The sequence below is a fragment of the Acipenser ruthenus genome, chromosome 31 (genome assembly GCF_902713425.1).
Source record: "Acipenser ruthenus chromosome 31, fAciRut3.2 maternal haplotype, whole genome shotgun sequence".
NCBI lineage: Eukaryota > Metazoa > Chordata > Actinopteri > Acipenseriformes > Acipenseridae > Acipenser > Acipenser ruthenus.
In genome coordinates this window covers 9624022-9639799 of record NC_081219.1, presented here as the reverse complement: position 1 = coordinate 9639799, position 15778 = coordinate 9624022, and the positions used below count along the sequence as shown (strand labels likewise).

Here is a 15778-nt window from a genome sequence, read left to right as displayed (position 1 = left end):
ACACATCTCTGTGGGACATGCAACGTTAGCCATGCTTTTACAACACACAAATAAACACTATTCCATCCCAGCGTATTAACACACTTGAAATATTGTATGTTAATTCAAATAGTATATCAGCAATTGTGTTCTACCTTATATTGCCACATATTATTTTCAGGTAACATTCAATGTTACTGTAACACATATGCTGGTTTCTGTCTCCTCTGGTGATGTGTAGCTGTTGACGTAGTTTGGAACATATTCCTGTAAACAATTTTTTTAGTAAATTCAAATTTAGTGTGTTGCCTAAAACCTGCATTTGTCAACATAGGGTTAATATTTGTGTAACATTTTTAAGAACTGACAGAAGCACAGTTTAGTAACAGGAGATTATTATCGTCAAAGTGATTTACCATATAAGTCAACCAAATTTGTATTTCATTCCTTCCTTGTGATGTCATGTTCCTAAAAGGCTGTCTTAATTTTGTGGTTGCCATGGAGACAGTAGCAAAACCATTCCACAAACACAGATATGCAACATTTGCAGTAGATATTTACTGGGTATGAATCAGTGAGCATCTGCTGTGGGTCAGCTACAAGACCTGCTATGTCACAGACAAAGGCTGTCTTAACTCCAATCTAATGTTGCTCGTGACACATACAGATTTTATTTGGGGTGGATGTTAATATACTGGAGGACTGTATTAAACCATCATCAGAAAAAGGTATCATCGTTTGCATGATAAAAGACACTAAGCAGTAAAGGGTGAATTTAGGAAGTACTATGATTTGGAGGAAGAAGGCAAGCTATTGATAGTCACTGTTTTACAGGAGCTTGTATGCAAAATCTTCTATCAGTCAATACATTATTATGAACTGTTGAAATGGTACCTGAAGACAGCTGTACAGCACATGGTATCCTTCAGATTCACTGTATATTCTAGTTATAACTATAAAACACTCCATAGTAAGATATTTAGATGTACTGAAAGGAGCTGGTAAAATTCAACAACTTCGGATCTGATGCATCAGCCCTTCCTGTTCTTTAGGTCACATGATTGCAGCTAAGCCATTGACCTACAGCACAGGATATTACTAGGTACTGAGAAGTAGAGTCCATTTTGTATCTATAATATTGTATTCTTTTAAAATGCACAGTAAAATATATCCAGAAAAGTCTGACAAGAACCAAATTATCTTTAGCACAAGGCGAGACAGCAGTGATAATTATCTTAATCCTAGTAACAGGTAAGAGAAAGTATTTTAAAGTCTTGGTTAGCACTCCTGCAACTAATATACTGGTACTTTTTAACAATACTACAGTTCCTATTGGTTCACTGTTTTCCATATGCAGTGCTTTATCCAAAGGTACAGTATACCATTGGCCTATGGAAAGTTTGCTTGTACATTTATGTTTATTATCTCTGACAATTAAATCAGACAGTTTGTTTATTTAAGTACTATAGCTTTCAGGTTTAGTATGATAGACATATTTTGGCTAGTAACCACAATTAAATGTTCATTAAGTATAGCTGTATAAGTTGTGTTTGTGTTTGCTGGGTATTATCTGAGTGCAATAACCTCTCCCCACTTATCAAAACCTTTTGATGCTACTACTTAGCAATCGCCTATAATAACAAGAGTGTTGTTTGAAGAAGACCTGGGCGTGGATACTATCTAGTGCTGGACTGTTAGCTCTGGGGGCTCCCCATACACAGTCCAATACAACCTGGTCACAAGCCCAGTAAGAGCCTTGAATGTGTCCACTCCCTATCTAAATCACATCTGGAAGCAAAGTGAGCAATACATGGCTTTGGTTTAGCCATCACTGTACTCTACTGCAGTAATATGGGGCAGTGTTTTTTTTTTTTTTAATTCATTGAAGTGTATATTTCATCAGGCCACTGTTTCCCAGCACTGCACAATGGCTTGTTAGGGTGACTTTGAGTTCAATACATTAGGCATGAACAGGGACAATGGAAACCTACAACCATTGATTCGTCCATTGAAATCAGCCCTACCCAATTCACTTGTTTTTATCCAATAGAAGCTTAATATGTTAAACAAAAGCTGACAGACAAATAAATAACAACAGGGCAGGTACTGTACATGTTGTCTTGAGTTATGTTAAACTATCAACCCCCACTGAGTATAAGTGAGTATAAAGACCACCTCTCAATTATGGATACTCTTTTGCAGTTCCCAGTTTGCTCCTGTAATGTAAATGTACCTTGAATATTAAGGCCACCATCTGCAGTCCCTAATATATTAAGCTTCTGTTAAATTACTACTATGCAGTTATTTTGGTATTTCTTACTGATTCATTTTTTATATCCACTGAGGACAGAGTGTTGCAGGGGGACAGGTTAATGGTTACACTCTGGTGTACCAGTTGAACTGAGAGAGAAGTCATGTTTGAGATATCTGTTGAAGCCACAGGAGTGCTTTAAACTTCTGAGCTTTACAAAGTAACCTAGCTAGGGTTCAATTCCTGGTAGGGGACTCTGCTGCCAGGTAAAGTACCTTGAGCAAGGTACTTTACCTAGATTGCTCCAGTAAAAAAAAAACAAAAAAAAAACGACTGTATAAATGGGTAATTGTATGTAAAAAATAATGTGATATCTTGTAACACTTGTGTCACCCTGGATAAGGGCGTCTGCTAAGAAATAAATAATAATATACCACAGTACGCATACAGTAATTACAATTGAACTTGGCTGTAATAAAAATAACTTTGCTTGCTATAATCATAGGATAATATGTGTGTCACTAGTCAAGCAAGTTATCTAGCTTTCCATATTTAATACACTGTACTGCGAAAAAGGATCTTAAGTTTTAATAATGACAAAAACAGCAGATGTTCAATATGCTTACATGCACTTTTATATTCTTCATCTATCTATCTATCTATCTATCTATCTATCTATCTATCTATCTATCTATCAACGACAATGACACCCTTATTCCTTTGAGACTGGTTAAATACCATTCAGATACTTAATGCTGTGTATGTTTTTCTAATGTGTCATTTCTTACCTGTTTAAAAGCATAGTATGCGCATTCTGTACAAGTCTCTATTGTTGTTTCTGCTTCGCTTATTATTTGTCATGTTTTCTAACTGATCAAAAATCGGTTATTAAAAGTGGGGTTCATATCAGTTTTTTTAATGCATGGTTATTAAAAGTGGGGTTCATATCAGTTTTTTTAATGCATGGTTGTTCCATATTGCTTTGTAACCGTGTTCCCTTAAAAAGTATTTTTAAAAAGACAGAGCAAAAGTGTTCAGGGTAGGGTGGGGTAAGAGGCTCCCTTTAAGGACAATTCCATATTTGTCATATAAACTAATGTACATTTCTCCCCTTTTTATGTTCTAAATAAACGTACATGCAACCTCCATAGTTGAGTATAAGCAGGAGTCTCTAGAGATATCATAAATACACACACACAAAATTACCCCCACATGCCGCTCCAATATATGTTCACTCAAAAACACACTTCACTCAAACGTTTTAACAATTTTTAATGATCTTTTATAAACAGTATTTTAATTCAAATAACACCAACAAGAAGGGCTCTTTTTAAATAATGCTGCGTATATGATGCTCTGATCCCATAATATATATTTTTAATATGTAATAAGAAATGTATGATACTTATATTTTCCCAACATCATTCTTGAATAGAATATGATATGAAAAATATATGAGCTATATGGTAAATATGTGTTTTATGTATTTAAATGTGTATGTATGTTAAATATATTGTTAATGCTTTTAAAATATGAAATTTATATGAGAAAAATACATTATGTATACATTTGAAATATGACATTTAATATATATGGTACATAATAAAAAACAAACAACATTGTAGTCAAGCAGGGCACTTAAAATCATCTTTATAGATTAGGTGGTGTTTACAGTAAACCGATTACTTGTTAAGTATTATTTTAAAGTGAACGTGGGCCAAGAATTTAACATTGCTTTTCTAGAATTTAAGATTGATTTTCATCTGACTACTTCCTAGTGCCACCTTACGGTTGGACACGTATGAAAACACACACTTTCTTGCAAACAGATTATTTGTCACTACAGTTGCTTGCTAATGTTCACATATTATTTTTGCTTTACCGGTAACATTTTACAAGAAGAAACTTTTAAAAAGTAGCGGCGACTGTCTGTAAAAACAATAACATTCTCCCTTTTAATCGTCAATTGTGACTGATGGTGTTGAAACAGTATTAACTGTCTGCATTACGTCTCTATAGTATTGGCTCCAGTCGTGCAACCTGTATTTTAAATTTCCCTCCCGGAGTGTGTACAGTTTATCGTTGCCCAGTGTAACACTTCGCGCAGGCGTGCGGCTCGATCTCTGTAACGGACTGATCCTACCCAGACAGAAATCCCTGTAGAGACCTGCGAGCTGCACGATATACTGTAGCTCTGGAAGATGTGGGTTTATATCTACAAAAGAATCAGCAGTATCTAATGTGACCGTCCGAGACAAAGACACGAAACCGTAGAGACCCCAATAACCGGAACCCAGGGGTTGGTAGAGGTTTCAGGTCTTTTATTTTATTTGTTTTTGATTTTTTTTTTCTCCCGAGGTGGTTGTCATGTAGGCCGCAGATTGGATTGTGTTGTTGGGGAGGAGACCTTTTGATTTCGCTGCTGTGCTACACTTTCATCATTGAATTACTTCATTTGCCATTCTTTGGTGATTTTTTTACTGTTATTCAAAGCTGGATTTTGGATTCTTGAGGGTTCAGAAGGTATGTTCAATTACGGTTTTATATTTAAAAAATAATGTGCATGATTTATTGATGCGAAGCTAGTTCAAATATGACTGTTTCAATGTACTGTATCATACCTACCGGCATAATAATATCGTTAGTATGTTATCATTTTGATGTATTTCTTTAAAGTGGTACGTTGTAGGCAGATTTTATTTTGTAACTAACATAATTACATTGATTCTTAATCTGTGTTTTCATTCTACAAATGATTTAATACTGTAATGTTAATGTCATTGTGTGCGGTTGGAGAAGAAAAGGCCGAAATAAAACGGTCATTTAAATAGTATCAATAATAATTAACTGGTACTTTGCCTGTATTTAAATAGATATTTTAATTGTAAATATTAAGGTTGTTTCAGATTTGCTTGTGAAGCACTTATCAGAGGCGTTTCTGATTCCTGTGAATAGAAAGACAATCATTGCATGTCTTCTGTTCTAAGATCACGATTGCCAAATCTTTATAGATTACAACAGTCTAAATCAAACACGTATATGTTTTACAGTCTCGGCACCCCTTGTTTGGAAAGCCTGGTAAGAGTGTTACATTGAGGGTGTTGTTTGTAAATACCCCTTTTTGGTGTAGGAATGCGTTGCAGTCCAGTCGTAATGTTTTAACAGTTGAATGGGATTGAACATACCAAGGTGTTTTTTGTTTTTTTTAAATGTCATTTTAGAATGGATGTGGATGTATGTGCTGGGGGAGACAGCACCAGAAGAAAAATGGACACGATGGGAGACGGAGCTCTGGAGGTTGTGCCGTTGGAGCTCTATGACTCATCTCGGGCAAAAATAGATGCCAATCTACGGTGGCTGTTTGCAAAGGCTTATGGAATAGGTGAGAAAACTACCCTGTTGCGGTACTTGTTTCTGCTAATCAGTGTCTATATGGTGTACAATGTGGCCTAATGTAGCTGTTTTGAATGGGAGCAATTATTACAATGGATCACTGGAACTAGTCGTTAATTTGCATACACCCAAGATGAATGTTATTGTAATGCAGTACAGTAGTTTGTATATATATATATATATATATATATATATATATACACACATTTGTTACTCATCCGTACTCCTACCATTATTAGTATTCAGCAGTATACTAGTATTAAGCAATTGAATGATAACAGGGTTGGAAATAAGATAGTTATTGCATAGCAGTATCACTCATTCCAGGTTTTAATAGCCACTGTGCTTATGTAACAAGCTCAGGTGTGTCTTTATTAAAAGCATAGTCAAACCAGTAAAGGATCAAACTGCTATTCAATCAGAGTCTTCTTTCAAACCCTGGATAACAAAAGTGATTTAGAACAAGGAGGTTGTGTGCTGTGAAGTCACCACTCAAGGGACCACCTAAATGTAGTCAACCAGTGGGCTTACATGTGATTTAGTTGAGTGTGTATGAGGAGGTAAGATTTGGATCAAAATGGACTACCATGGTAGAACCTGTGAATCCAAGGCCTCAGTGGTAATGTATCTGAATTGTTCTTGAATGGTGTCACATTTTAAATGACTATTGTCATCTATTGCTGACATCCGCTCTCGTGTTCCTTTGGGGGGGGGGGGGGGGAAGCTGGCTTGGTTGTGGGATCGGAGGACGTCCACTGAATCTTCAGGTCTCCTGAGCCATGTGGGGAATTGCTGCGGTGAAGAAAAACGATTGGGCATTCCAAATTGGGAAAAATTATAACTGGACACACTAAAAAAAGATTGACTTCAAGCTGCATGGGATTTTGTCTGTTAAAACTCACTGCTTGAATTTGAAGTGTGTCCGTTTGTTACCAAGGCTTGGGCTGATACATTTCTTTTGACACCGATAGTGTAATAGCAGTAATCCATGCTTATCAGTGTCAGCATTTGTAACTTTAGTATAACCCACATGCATTGCTTATGCATCACTGCAAAAACAAAATACAGGAATTAGGAGGCAAGTTTTATTTCCCAGTCCAGACATTTGCTGTCAGCATTTTATGAACTCCCATTCAAACCTGAAGCTCTTGTTACTACATTTAGGTTTTTACTCTCTGTTTGGATTTTTTTATTTTACTTTATTAAATTTTACATTTTGTTCTTTATTGGGAATGGTTTATTTTAAAGTAATGTAGTATTTTAGCTTGATTAATCAAAAATATGGTACATTTTAGTTACAGTACCTAGATTCTTGGTTTAAATGGAATGAATATATGTAATGTTAAGCTCAGTTTAGATAATTTGCTTGTGAAGACATGTGGTTATACAACTGTTATTTATTGCTTTGCTATATGTTGCATAGCAACTTTCTAAAGACCTGTAAGAAATGTCTGTGGTGTATTTAATGAATCACCTGCTGTGACTGGCAAACTTGTGCATTAAGTGATATATGCATGTATATATCTGGCTTGAAATGAAAGGTGTTTCTTTGAGTTTTTTAATTGCACAGCATGTGACTCCCCTAAAAAATGTACTTCTGCAAAAGCTGAAGTAATCCCAGTATTTCTTTCACTGATTGATTTAATTGATTTGTGATCGATCCAATCATTAATATTCTGAAACCAATGGAAGATAAGGCATTGGTTCAGGATTCTATTTTAAGGTTTTAGATGGTAAATTCCAAAGCTTCAGGAATTTTGGCTGCAGTTCCAAAAGATTTTGTTTCTTTTTAAAGGTTTTTAAAAAATGGAAGAAATTCAATAATTTCTTTATTGATATATCATTATGGGTCAATCGCCTGACCTTTGATCAAAACAAAAGCAATACGGGAGGTAGGGCTTTTTCTTGTAGAGCTCCTAAATTATGGAATGCTCTGCCTTTGTTTGGCAGGGAAGCTGGGACTGTTGCAGTAGGTCAAGACTAAAAACGCACTCTTATAAAATGGCTTTCTTATCTTAGTGGGTATTAATTTAACTTTAAAATTGCTACTTTTGTATTGTGTATACTGTTATTTAAATGGTCTGATCATGGCAATTGTATGTGTGACATGCTATACAAATGTACAGTGGTTTGTTCTTTTTTTCTGTACTGTACAATGCTTTGCGATACTTTTGATTAATAAATAAATGAATTCATCCACAATTGTTTGAACCATGTTGATTTTAGCTTCCTTTGTTCTAAATATTTGTTTTAGTGCAATATTTCTACATTGTTAGCTTTTCCATAAGTGAGGACATTTCTTTTGGCAATGTTTTTTAGAACCATGTGGCGGGCAGACCAAGTTCTGCAACATAAAGCTTAAGGCTATTATACAGGGTAGCTATTTATTTATTTATTTATTTATTTATTTATTTATTTATTTATTTAAAATCTTAGTTAGCATTTTGATACACACGGTCAAATTGGGTACTGTAACTTAACCCTTTAGGACCATCATCATCTAAATGCGATCATATTGAAATGTCATTCTGGGCCCGTGATCGGGTAAACCCGATAAAGTAACGCACTTCATTTCTTTGATTACTGTACCACCATACTTTGCAGTACAGGGTTTTTTTTTTTCCTGTGATGTCACTGAGGCGGACATTTCATTTTTAAAGGACATTCTGCAGCCCTGGTTGATCAATAGTTAGTTGTCACTAGGGGACTGATTAAACCCCTTTTTCCATGTAAGGTCTGACTCTACTCCTGAAATTGGTGCACTATCGCATGCAAATGAGACCATACAACAAGACAGTTACTGTAGTTGTCTCCTAGTGGTTGTAAATAAAATACATGACAAGAGGTTGCCGTAACAAGCAATATGGTCATAATTTTTAACATACTGTAGACGAGTGATTTAGCAAAGCACATTTTCTGTGGAAATCGGCCAGTTTATCAAGTTTTTTTTGCATTTAAACTGGCCTCATATTCAAATGAGACCAATTTAAAAAATGCACTTTCCCTTTTAAAGGCGTGTACAGGCTTGATACAGATTTAAAAAGTGAAGACTGTGCTTGCTTAGCAAGAAAGTCCAGTTTCTTTAAGAAGTCTTTGTCATGGGCTAGCTGTTTGCATTGGCAGAACAAATCTATAATACATGTATAGCATATATGAAGAAAAAGTGAATCCTATTTCTTCTCACAGGCCTTAAAAAGAACATTGAATATAAACTATTTTGGTCATTATTGCACAATAGTATGCCTCTGTTGTTTGACACCAAATCTATACATTATTTTAAATGTATTAAATTTGGACCTGTTAAGTTATTATTTTTTTCTATCTTGAAAAAGGTTTGAGTTTGAAGTTCTCATGTGATTCAGCAGGTACGACATTCACATCTGCAGTTTAATAAATATCAAGAAAGAACTGCAGTATTCTGTGAGAAACAGTGTTGTATGGGTGGAAGGTTAAAATGTCACGTACTGAGCATGTTTGACCTGGATTGGGGTTCAGGCTTATTGAGTGGCTGATTGGATGTTGAATTCTGCCTGTGGGATTGTCTGGCTGTTTTTTTTTTTTTCAGTTTAATATTTTATTGAAAAACTTACTGTGCTGAAGCATAGATTTCAGTTTGATATCTAGATTCTCCAGGAAAAAAAATCTAAAATTATAATGGTTTTTGTTTGGGCTGGCTAAACAGATAATCACCAAAGTCAGAGTCCATATATTTGAGTTCATCTATTAAAGAGATTACAAAAACTACTACAGTACTTAAGTATATTTGTGTAGAGTTAACAATGTTTGTGTAGAGTTAACAATGTACTGTACATGTGCAATGATGGCTGTGAAAATTTTGCATTAGACCAGACAGCAATTGAAAAAACATGGTGGGGTAATAGAAAACTTGTTTTAATTCCCAATATTTTGAAATAGCTACTGCATATCTATAACCTTTTAAAGACCTACAGTACAGAAACGTAACTGTTAAACTGATGAATTGCAAACATGAACTTGAGTTACAGCTGTAAACAAAACCACAAACTCATGTTTCCAATTGATTACTAAACATTTGATTTTTAAAATGTATTAAAATTGTAAGTAAATTGCTTGATTGATAAAATTGATCAGCAAAATGACAGTGTCACTATGCTGCTGATATCTTCATATCCTTGTAAATGGTACATTGCTGACAGGTTGTCAACTGCTGATTTTAGCAGAATTAAATCATCTCCTAATAGAAGGCTATGGACTATTTACCCTTTTGGGACAAATTGAATTTTGTTTAACAGCTATAACAATTTATCTGTCATAAACTAAATATGTGTACAAAATAAAACGGCTCTATGCAATTTGAAATATTAAATCTGTATTGTTTGCTTTAGAAATATTTGGGCTCACAGGACAACAAATATATCCTGTGAGCTGTAATTGGATGCAGTGTGCTTGCTTTCAAACTGTTGTGCTGTTTGGTCCTGCTGACAAACAGGAAATTAGGCTACAGCTTGCTTTTGGAATTGTCCAACATGAAAGTGACCCTTTTCTAGTAGGGAGGTCTCTATGGTGGCGAATGTTGTAGTGATTTGTAGCTTGACTTGTAGGTTGACAATAAGACAAAGGAACTTCAACACATCCAAGTATAGCAAGAGGGATGGGCGAAGACTAATGGCAAATTTTGTATCATATTTGTCTTGAACTAGTCAAATTGTATTAATGGAGTTAGGATAAACCAGATACAATATAACTATCAAACAATATTAAGTCCACATGGAAACCTCTTTAATGAAATACAGGCTTTTGATCCTGTCTGATAACCTCTGTGCACTTTTTTTTTTTGTTAACATACCCTGTTTAAGATTCAATCTTAAGGAACTAAAACACAAAAAAAAAACCATTAACGTGTTAGTGATAAATCTGTCTTTGCATCTTTAAATGCTTATTAGAAATAGAAACATTGTATTTATGTTTCAATTAGAAATTAAGTAAGGCTGTGGGTCAAAATATTTACCTCCCATTTCATTTCGTAATCCAAGAATATAGGCCTAATGATGGAGAGCTGTATACTGTATACGCCATACGTTACCACATTTTATGGCCAATTGCAATAGATGTGTGTGTAATTCATGTATTTTGTCTTAAAAAAACAACCTGTAGTTTAGAAAAAAAGATGGATGGAATCAGAAACCTATTTAAAATGCAGTTGAATCACAAGTTTCTAAGTGGACCACATTTTGGGAAGGTCCATAGGTTAGATGAAATTAAAGAAAAATAACTATTTGCAGCAGAAGCTGGTAATTTTAGAGTCTGGGTTGTTTGCAATATCACAGTTAAGGCTTTTTAAATTTTATTCCAGAAGGATAAAGTACATCATTGAATAAGTGAAGAGAGCTAACATTGTATTTTAGTGGGGAGATATGATCTGCTGGATACAGTATAGTAATTTAATGTATGGGGACAGATGCATGTGAAATGCTTGATTTTACCCCAGACTGACCTCACAACATCTGAGACTAAGAGCATTGTTTTGAAAGGGTCAAATGGATGTGATTGTTTAAAATAGAACAGATTTATGCTGAATGTACTTATAGGGGAGCTGTGAGGATAACTCAATATTAAAAGAATAGAAATAGACAGTGTGATGTTGGTAAATGTTTTCTACAATGGTAGAGGAAATCAAGTCTGTTCCATGTGTTATTGATTTGGCCAGACTGGATGGGGTCAACAGGAATACATCTGCAGTAAATTTGGCTAAATCAGCAAAGGGGTACTAACAGTATTTCACCCAGTCTTCAGTAACTTACAGTATCTCTCTGGCCTTCTGGGACATGAGCCTTTTATAATGTAATTCCAAAATACTGTGGCTGGAAGCACCCTTGCCCTTTGTCGCTCTGTAATGTACATTTTCTATTCAAAGCAGAAACGTTGAAAACAGGCATAGTTGTACTTTAAAATGGAGACGTTAATGTTGCCTGTACAAGCTAAATTGAATTGAACCTATTTGACATAGAAATGTAATTACTGACAAATAAAAAGTGGAATTTCTGAAGGTATGATGACCATAATCACATATTTAATGTTAACATACAGACATCCTTGATGTGTTTAGACATAAGACTGTATTACTGCAAACAATGCTCAATGTTTTGGTAAGAAGCGAATTTGAATGTATTATTGACTTTGGCCAATATATTATTGATATTGGGGTACATGTAAGGATTCACGCAAAGTGATTTGCGGGTGCAAAACCCCCATAATGCGACCGTAAATCGTGTTTAGTAGCCATAAAATCTAAAGTAAAGTCGCTAAAAATGTGGCGTATGTAAAGAATGGTGTTCACCTGGCGTTCTGCACCCGCAATCAAATTTGCACTTTGCCATCATTAATCCATTACAATTATATTGAAATGCATTCAAATGAAGCAAAGAGCATGGAATTGGGGCGAATGGTGACCCTCCAAAAACTTCACATCTCTTCTTACAAGGTGCAAACCATTGTAGAAGTGAGTAATTAAGAGCTATAAATGCACACACCTGCAGAGACCTGTCATTGGCTTCAGGATGGCTGCTGTGGTACACTTCCTGATGCAGCGACACTTGGGTCTTGTTGAGGAGAGGCAGGAACACGTTCTGAGGAGAAGGGCAAGACAACATATTAGAAGACCCCACATGTTCAACCCCAGGGTCACTTTGTTTGGGATGCCGTGCTAAACCGTTATAGTCTCACTCCGCAGGTCATCCTAGACCTAATAGCTGAACTGAGGGATTAGCTAGACCCCAGTGTCAATCTAGGGACTGCCATCCCTGCACATGTGAAAGTGCTGTGTTCTCTGCACTACTTAGCCTCTGGTTCCTTTCAGACCACAGTTGGAATGTCTGGAGGGATACCCAATCCACCTTTTCCAGAGTGCTAAGCACATTTCTGGATGTCATGCTGAAAAGGGTAGGCCAATACATATAATTTCCGAAGGATACTAGCATAACTGATGTTGGCTGAGGCTTTTCCAAACAACTCCATTTCACCATGAGTGACCTCAGCCATAAGGACTCTTAGCTCTTTTTTTTCCTTTTCTGTGCACCAAGAGGACTTTGATGCCCTTAATCTAACCTTTTTTTTTTCTTTTTGGTTTGTATTTCTTTTGTGCTCCGCAAATGTCATACAGCACCTACTGCTCTCTGTACTCCTAACTCTGAAACCTTTGGGCTGCAAGTGCGGCCGCTAAATAGACCGATGCGCGCATTGAGACCCTCATTATTATCATTTGTAGCTCATTATTTGTGCGTGTTGAGTCATTTGCATTGCTCTTAAGCTTACATAGGGCGCAGTGCAAAATAATAGCCTTGGCGCAATGCAATTTGAATTTTGCATCTGCAATTATTTGCGCTGCACCTATACTTACATCTACCCCATTGTGTGGAGACTTACTTCCTGACACATAAAAAAGTGAACTAAATACATGTAAAATAAACAGGTGTGTGATTCATGTAGGGATGGGCCGGTATAAAATTCCCACAGTATGATAACCATAAAAAGAAATTACCAGGGTAAACTTAATAATATTACAGTAATACAAGTTCTAAAATGAAGGCTTACTAAAAAATGAGAATAATTTGCTGTAATTTACAAACATAACACAATAAAAATCATGCTTCCTTTCACTGAATGCTTTTAACTTTCAGTTTATATTTCACTATGACCAAAAGCTGACAAAAAAGCATAGCAATTTAAAAGTTTTCTTTTTTTTTTATATACAGATAATCTGAATTTTTAAACTTGAAAATAACGCCCTAAGGTTGTAGAATGGTGCAAGTACATTTCCAAAATTGATCATGGAAAATCCTCGCTAATTGTCCCAAACGACACGTCTGTTTTGGTTTAGTTTTTAGTGTTTCTCCACTGACTTGTTATAATCTGTAGTCTGTATTGTCACTTTTTATGATACTACTGTACTTGAACATGAACCATAAAATCATACAGTAGCAAGAAATGGCTAACTTGTATACTGCATAGCATTTTAAAACTAGTTTTTGAATCCTTGTTTGGCAGATAACAAGTCTGACCTTTTGGTTAGATGGCTGCTTTAACCCAGGCCAGGGTTACAAAGCCTCAGTGCTGATCTCATGCTATTAAAATAAATTGGTCTTATGGTGGTTTTAAGCATTGTGTGTGCTTATGTATTCCTATACAAAGTGCATCACAAATAATTTGTACAGAATCATAGTAAATTACTGTAATACAACTTTTTACCAATGGTGATATTTTTAAATGCGCTGCTTTTGAGTTTAAGCAGTGTTGATTATTGCATTATGGGTAATGAACAGTGATGATGTGGAGAACATATTGAATTAAATAGTTGCCAATGATCTGTCCTGTGGTTTACTGTCTGGTACAGTACTATCAGATTACCAATAGTATTCCAGTTCAGGTGACTGTTCAAGTTTTTATTATAGTTGTGCAGTGGGTCATTGTTACTGTTGACTTTTATGTTTGTTTGTAACCTGCTTGGCTGCAGTATTTGCTGACTGAGACAACACTGCAAGTTTGTTCTTTTGTTGCCAGATTGGTTCTAAAAATAAACAGTTCACTGTAGCAGTGTATGAAGCATTGCTACTGTATCAAGGAGTTCTGAGGTAATCTGCTAGTGGCCAGTAATCATATTAAAACCTTGCTTTTACAAATACAGCATGGGTAGACTTCAATACGATTTCATGTTTTGTGTTTAGGTACTGTAGATGCTAACACAGTTTTGAATTTTGACTTACTTGAAAGACAACCTAATTTACTATTTAAGCACCCGTTTATAGTAAACCGTGTATTTGTAAATATGTATCAATGGACCTTGTTTGTAAAAAAGTATTAGACTATGCTATTTAAAAATGTTTGCTGTTTTGTTAAAAGATTCAGCTTATGGATTGTGTTCTTACCTTCACCTTACCCTTCAGTTCAGAAGTGTGTTTACTTGTGTCTACTGGACTGTAAAGTGCATGATTGCCATACAGACAAGGAAAGAGCAGGGTCATAATAAACAAAAGTATAATGCAGAAACTGTGGCCAAAACTTTTCTGTTAGATTCATAAACAGAATGTAAGTACGATGTGAAATGTCTGTAATTTCTTATTCGACTGTCACACTATTCTTTTTAGCAGCGTCTTACTTTAGTTTCCAGTTTAGTTCTTGTTTCTTCTTCCATGAAGATCTTTTACAATGTTTTGAAATGAGGCTTAACGTAAAACTATAACAGATTGTACATATTTTTGTACTGTAACATTTTATATAGAAAAAAGGAAGACTCGAGGCTCCATGCTGTATATGTCTGGCTTGCATCTTGTTAATTACTAATGGTGGCCAATGGAGAGTTTAAGTAAAACTGCAGTGTCCCACATTTACTCTAGCGTAAAATACAGTAATTCCTGTGTGACCATGATCTCCGTCATTGGCTTGGCACATGGTAAATCTGAGATTCCGGTTAGCTTGTAAAATGTTCAGAATTCTGTCCCAGTTTTGTCCTGTAATTCAGTAACATTTGTGGGGTTTCCAATGTAGCCCAGTAAGCATGTTTTTCTGTAGCAGGGTAGATTATTTTATTTATTTATTTATTTTTATTATTTTTTATATATTTATTTAATGGGATGGGGAGGGGGGACCTCTGTTGTATCTTGCACACACTATTGTTGCAGGATTTAAGGGTTTAATAGTCTGCCTTACCAGCCTTCAGATGAGTCAGAAACAAAGCAATGCTTTATGATTGCAAGCCGTTCACAGTCGTACAGCCTGGAAGCACAGAGCAGCTCAGAAGCTCTAGAGAGCTACCCAAACATTATAAAGAGACCCCAAGGGCTGCAATTCAATCTGGTGTACCAGTTGGGATTAATTGTAATCTGGGGAACTGTGAAATTTGCACTGTATGTCAAGGCCTACAGTGTCTAGAATAAAAGGGAAAGGGACATTTCAAAACTTCTCAGAAAAATGAAATATGATTAGGTCATGATACAGTGGGATTTTAGTGGGATTGACTGGAAATGGATTAGAAACAGTGGCAACCACAATCGTAGGTCTAGTATTGAAGTATACATTTGACATTTATTTTTAAACATTTTTAAACAAGCCATGCAAGATGATGAATTATTAAATTAAACCTGTCTCGTTAAACTTTGGAATGACGGTAGTGAGCAGTTTAAT

General features: G+C 35.5%; 1 protein-coding gene across 6 annotated transcripts in view; it reads left to right on the top strand.

The window, feature by feature from the left end:
* Nucleotides 1–4228: 4228 nt before the first annotated feature.
* Nucleotides 4229–15778, top strand: part of LOC117396908 (calmodulin-regulated spectrin-associated protein 1) — a 35402-nt gene continuing 23852 nt past the window's right edge. For 2 of the 6 annotated variants that reach the window (XM_059005734.1, XM_059005733.1), the window contains exons 1-2: nt 4229–4753; nt 5452–5612. In XM_059005734.1, coding sequence (XP_058861717.1) covers nt 5453–5612 — 160 coding nt within the window. In that variant the 5' untranslated portion in view covers nt 4229–4753; nt 5452. The remainder of the gene's footprint in view (nt 4754–5451; nt 5613–15778) is intronic. The other 4 variants (XM_059005739.1, XM_059005737.1, XM_059005735.1 and 1 more) reach the window with 3 other exon arrangements.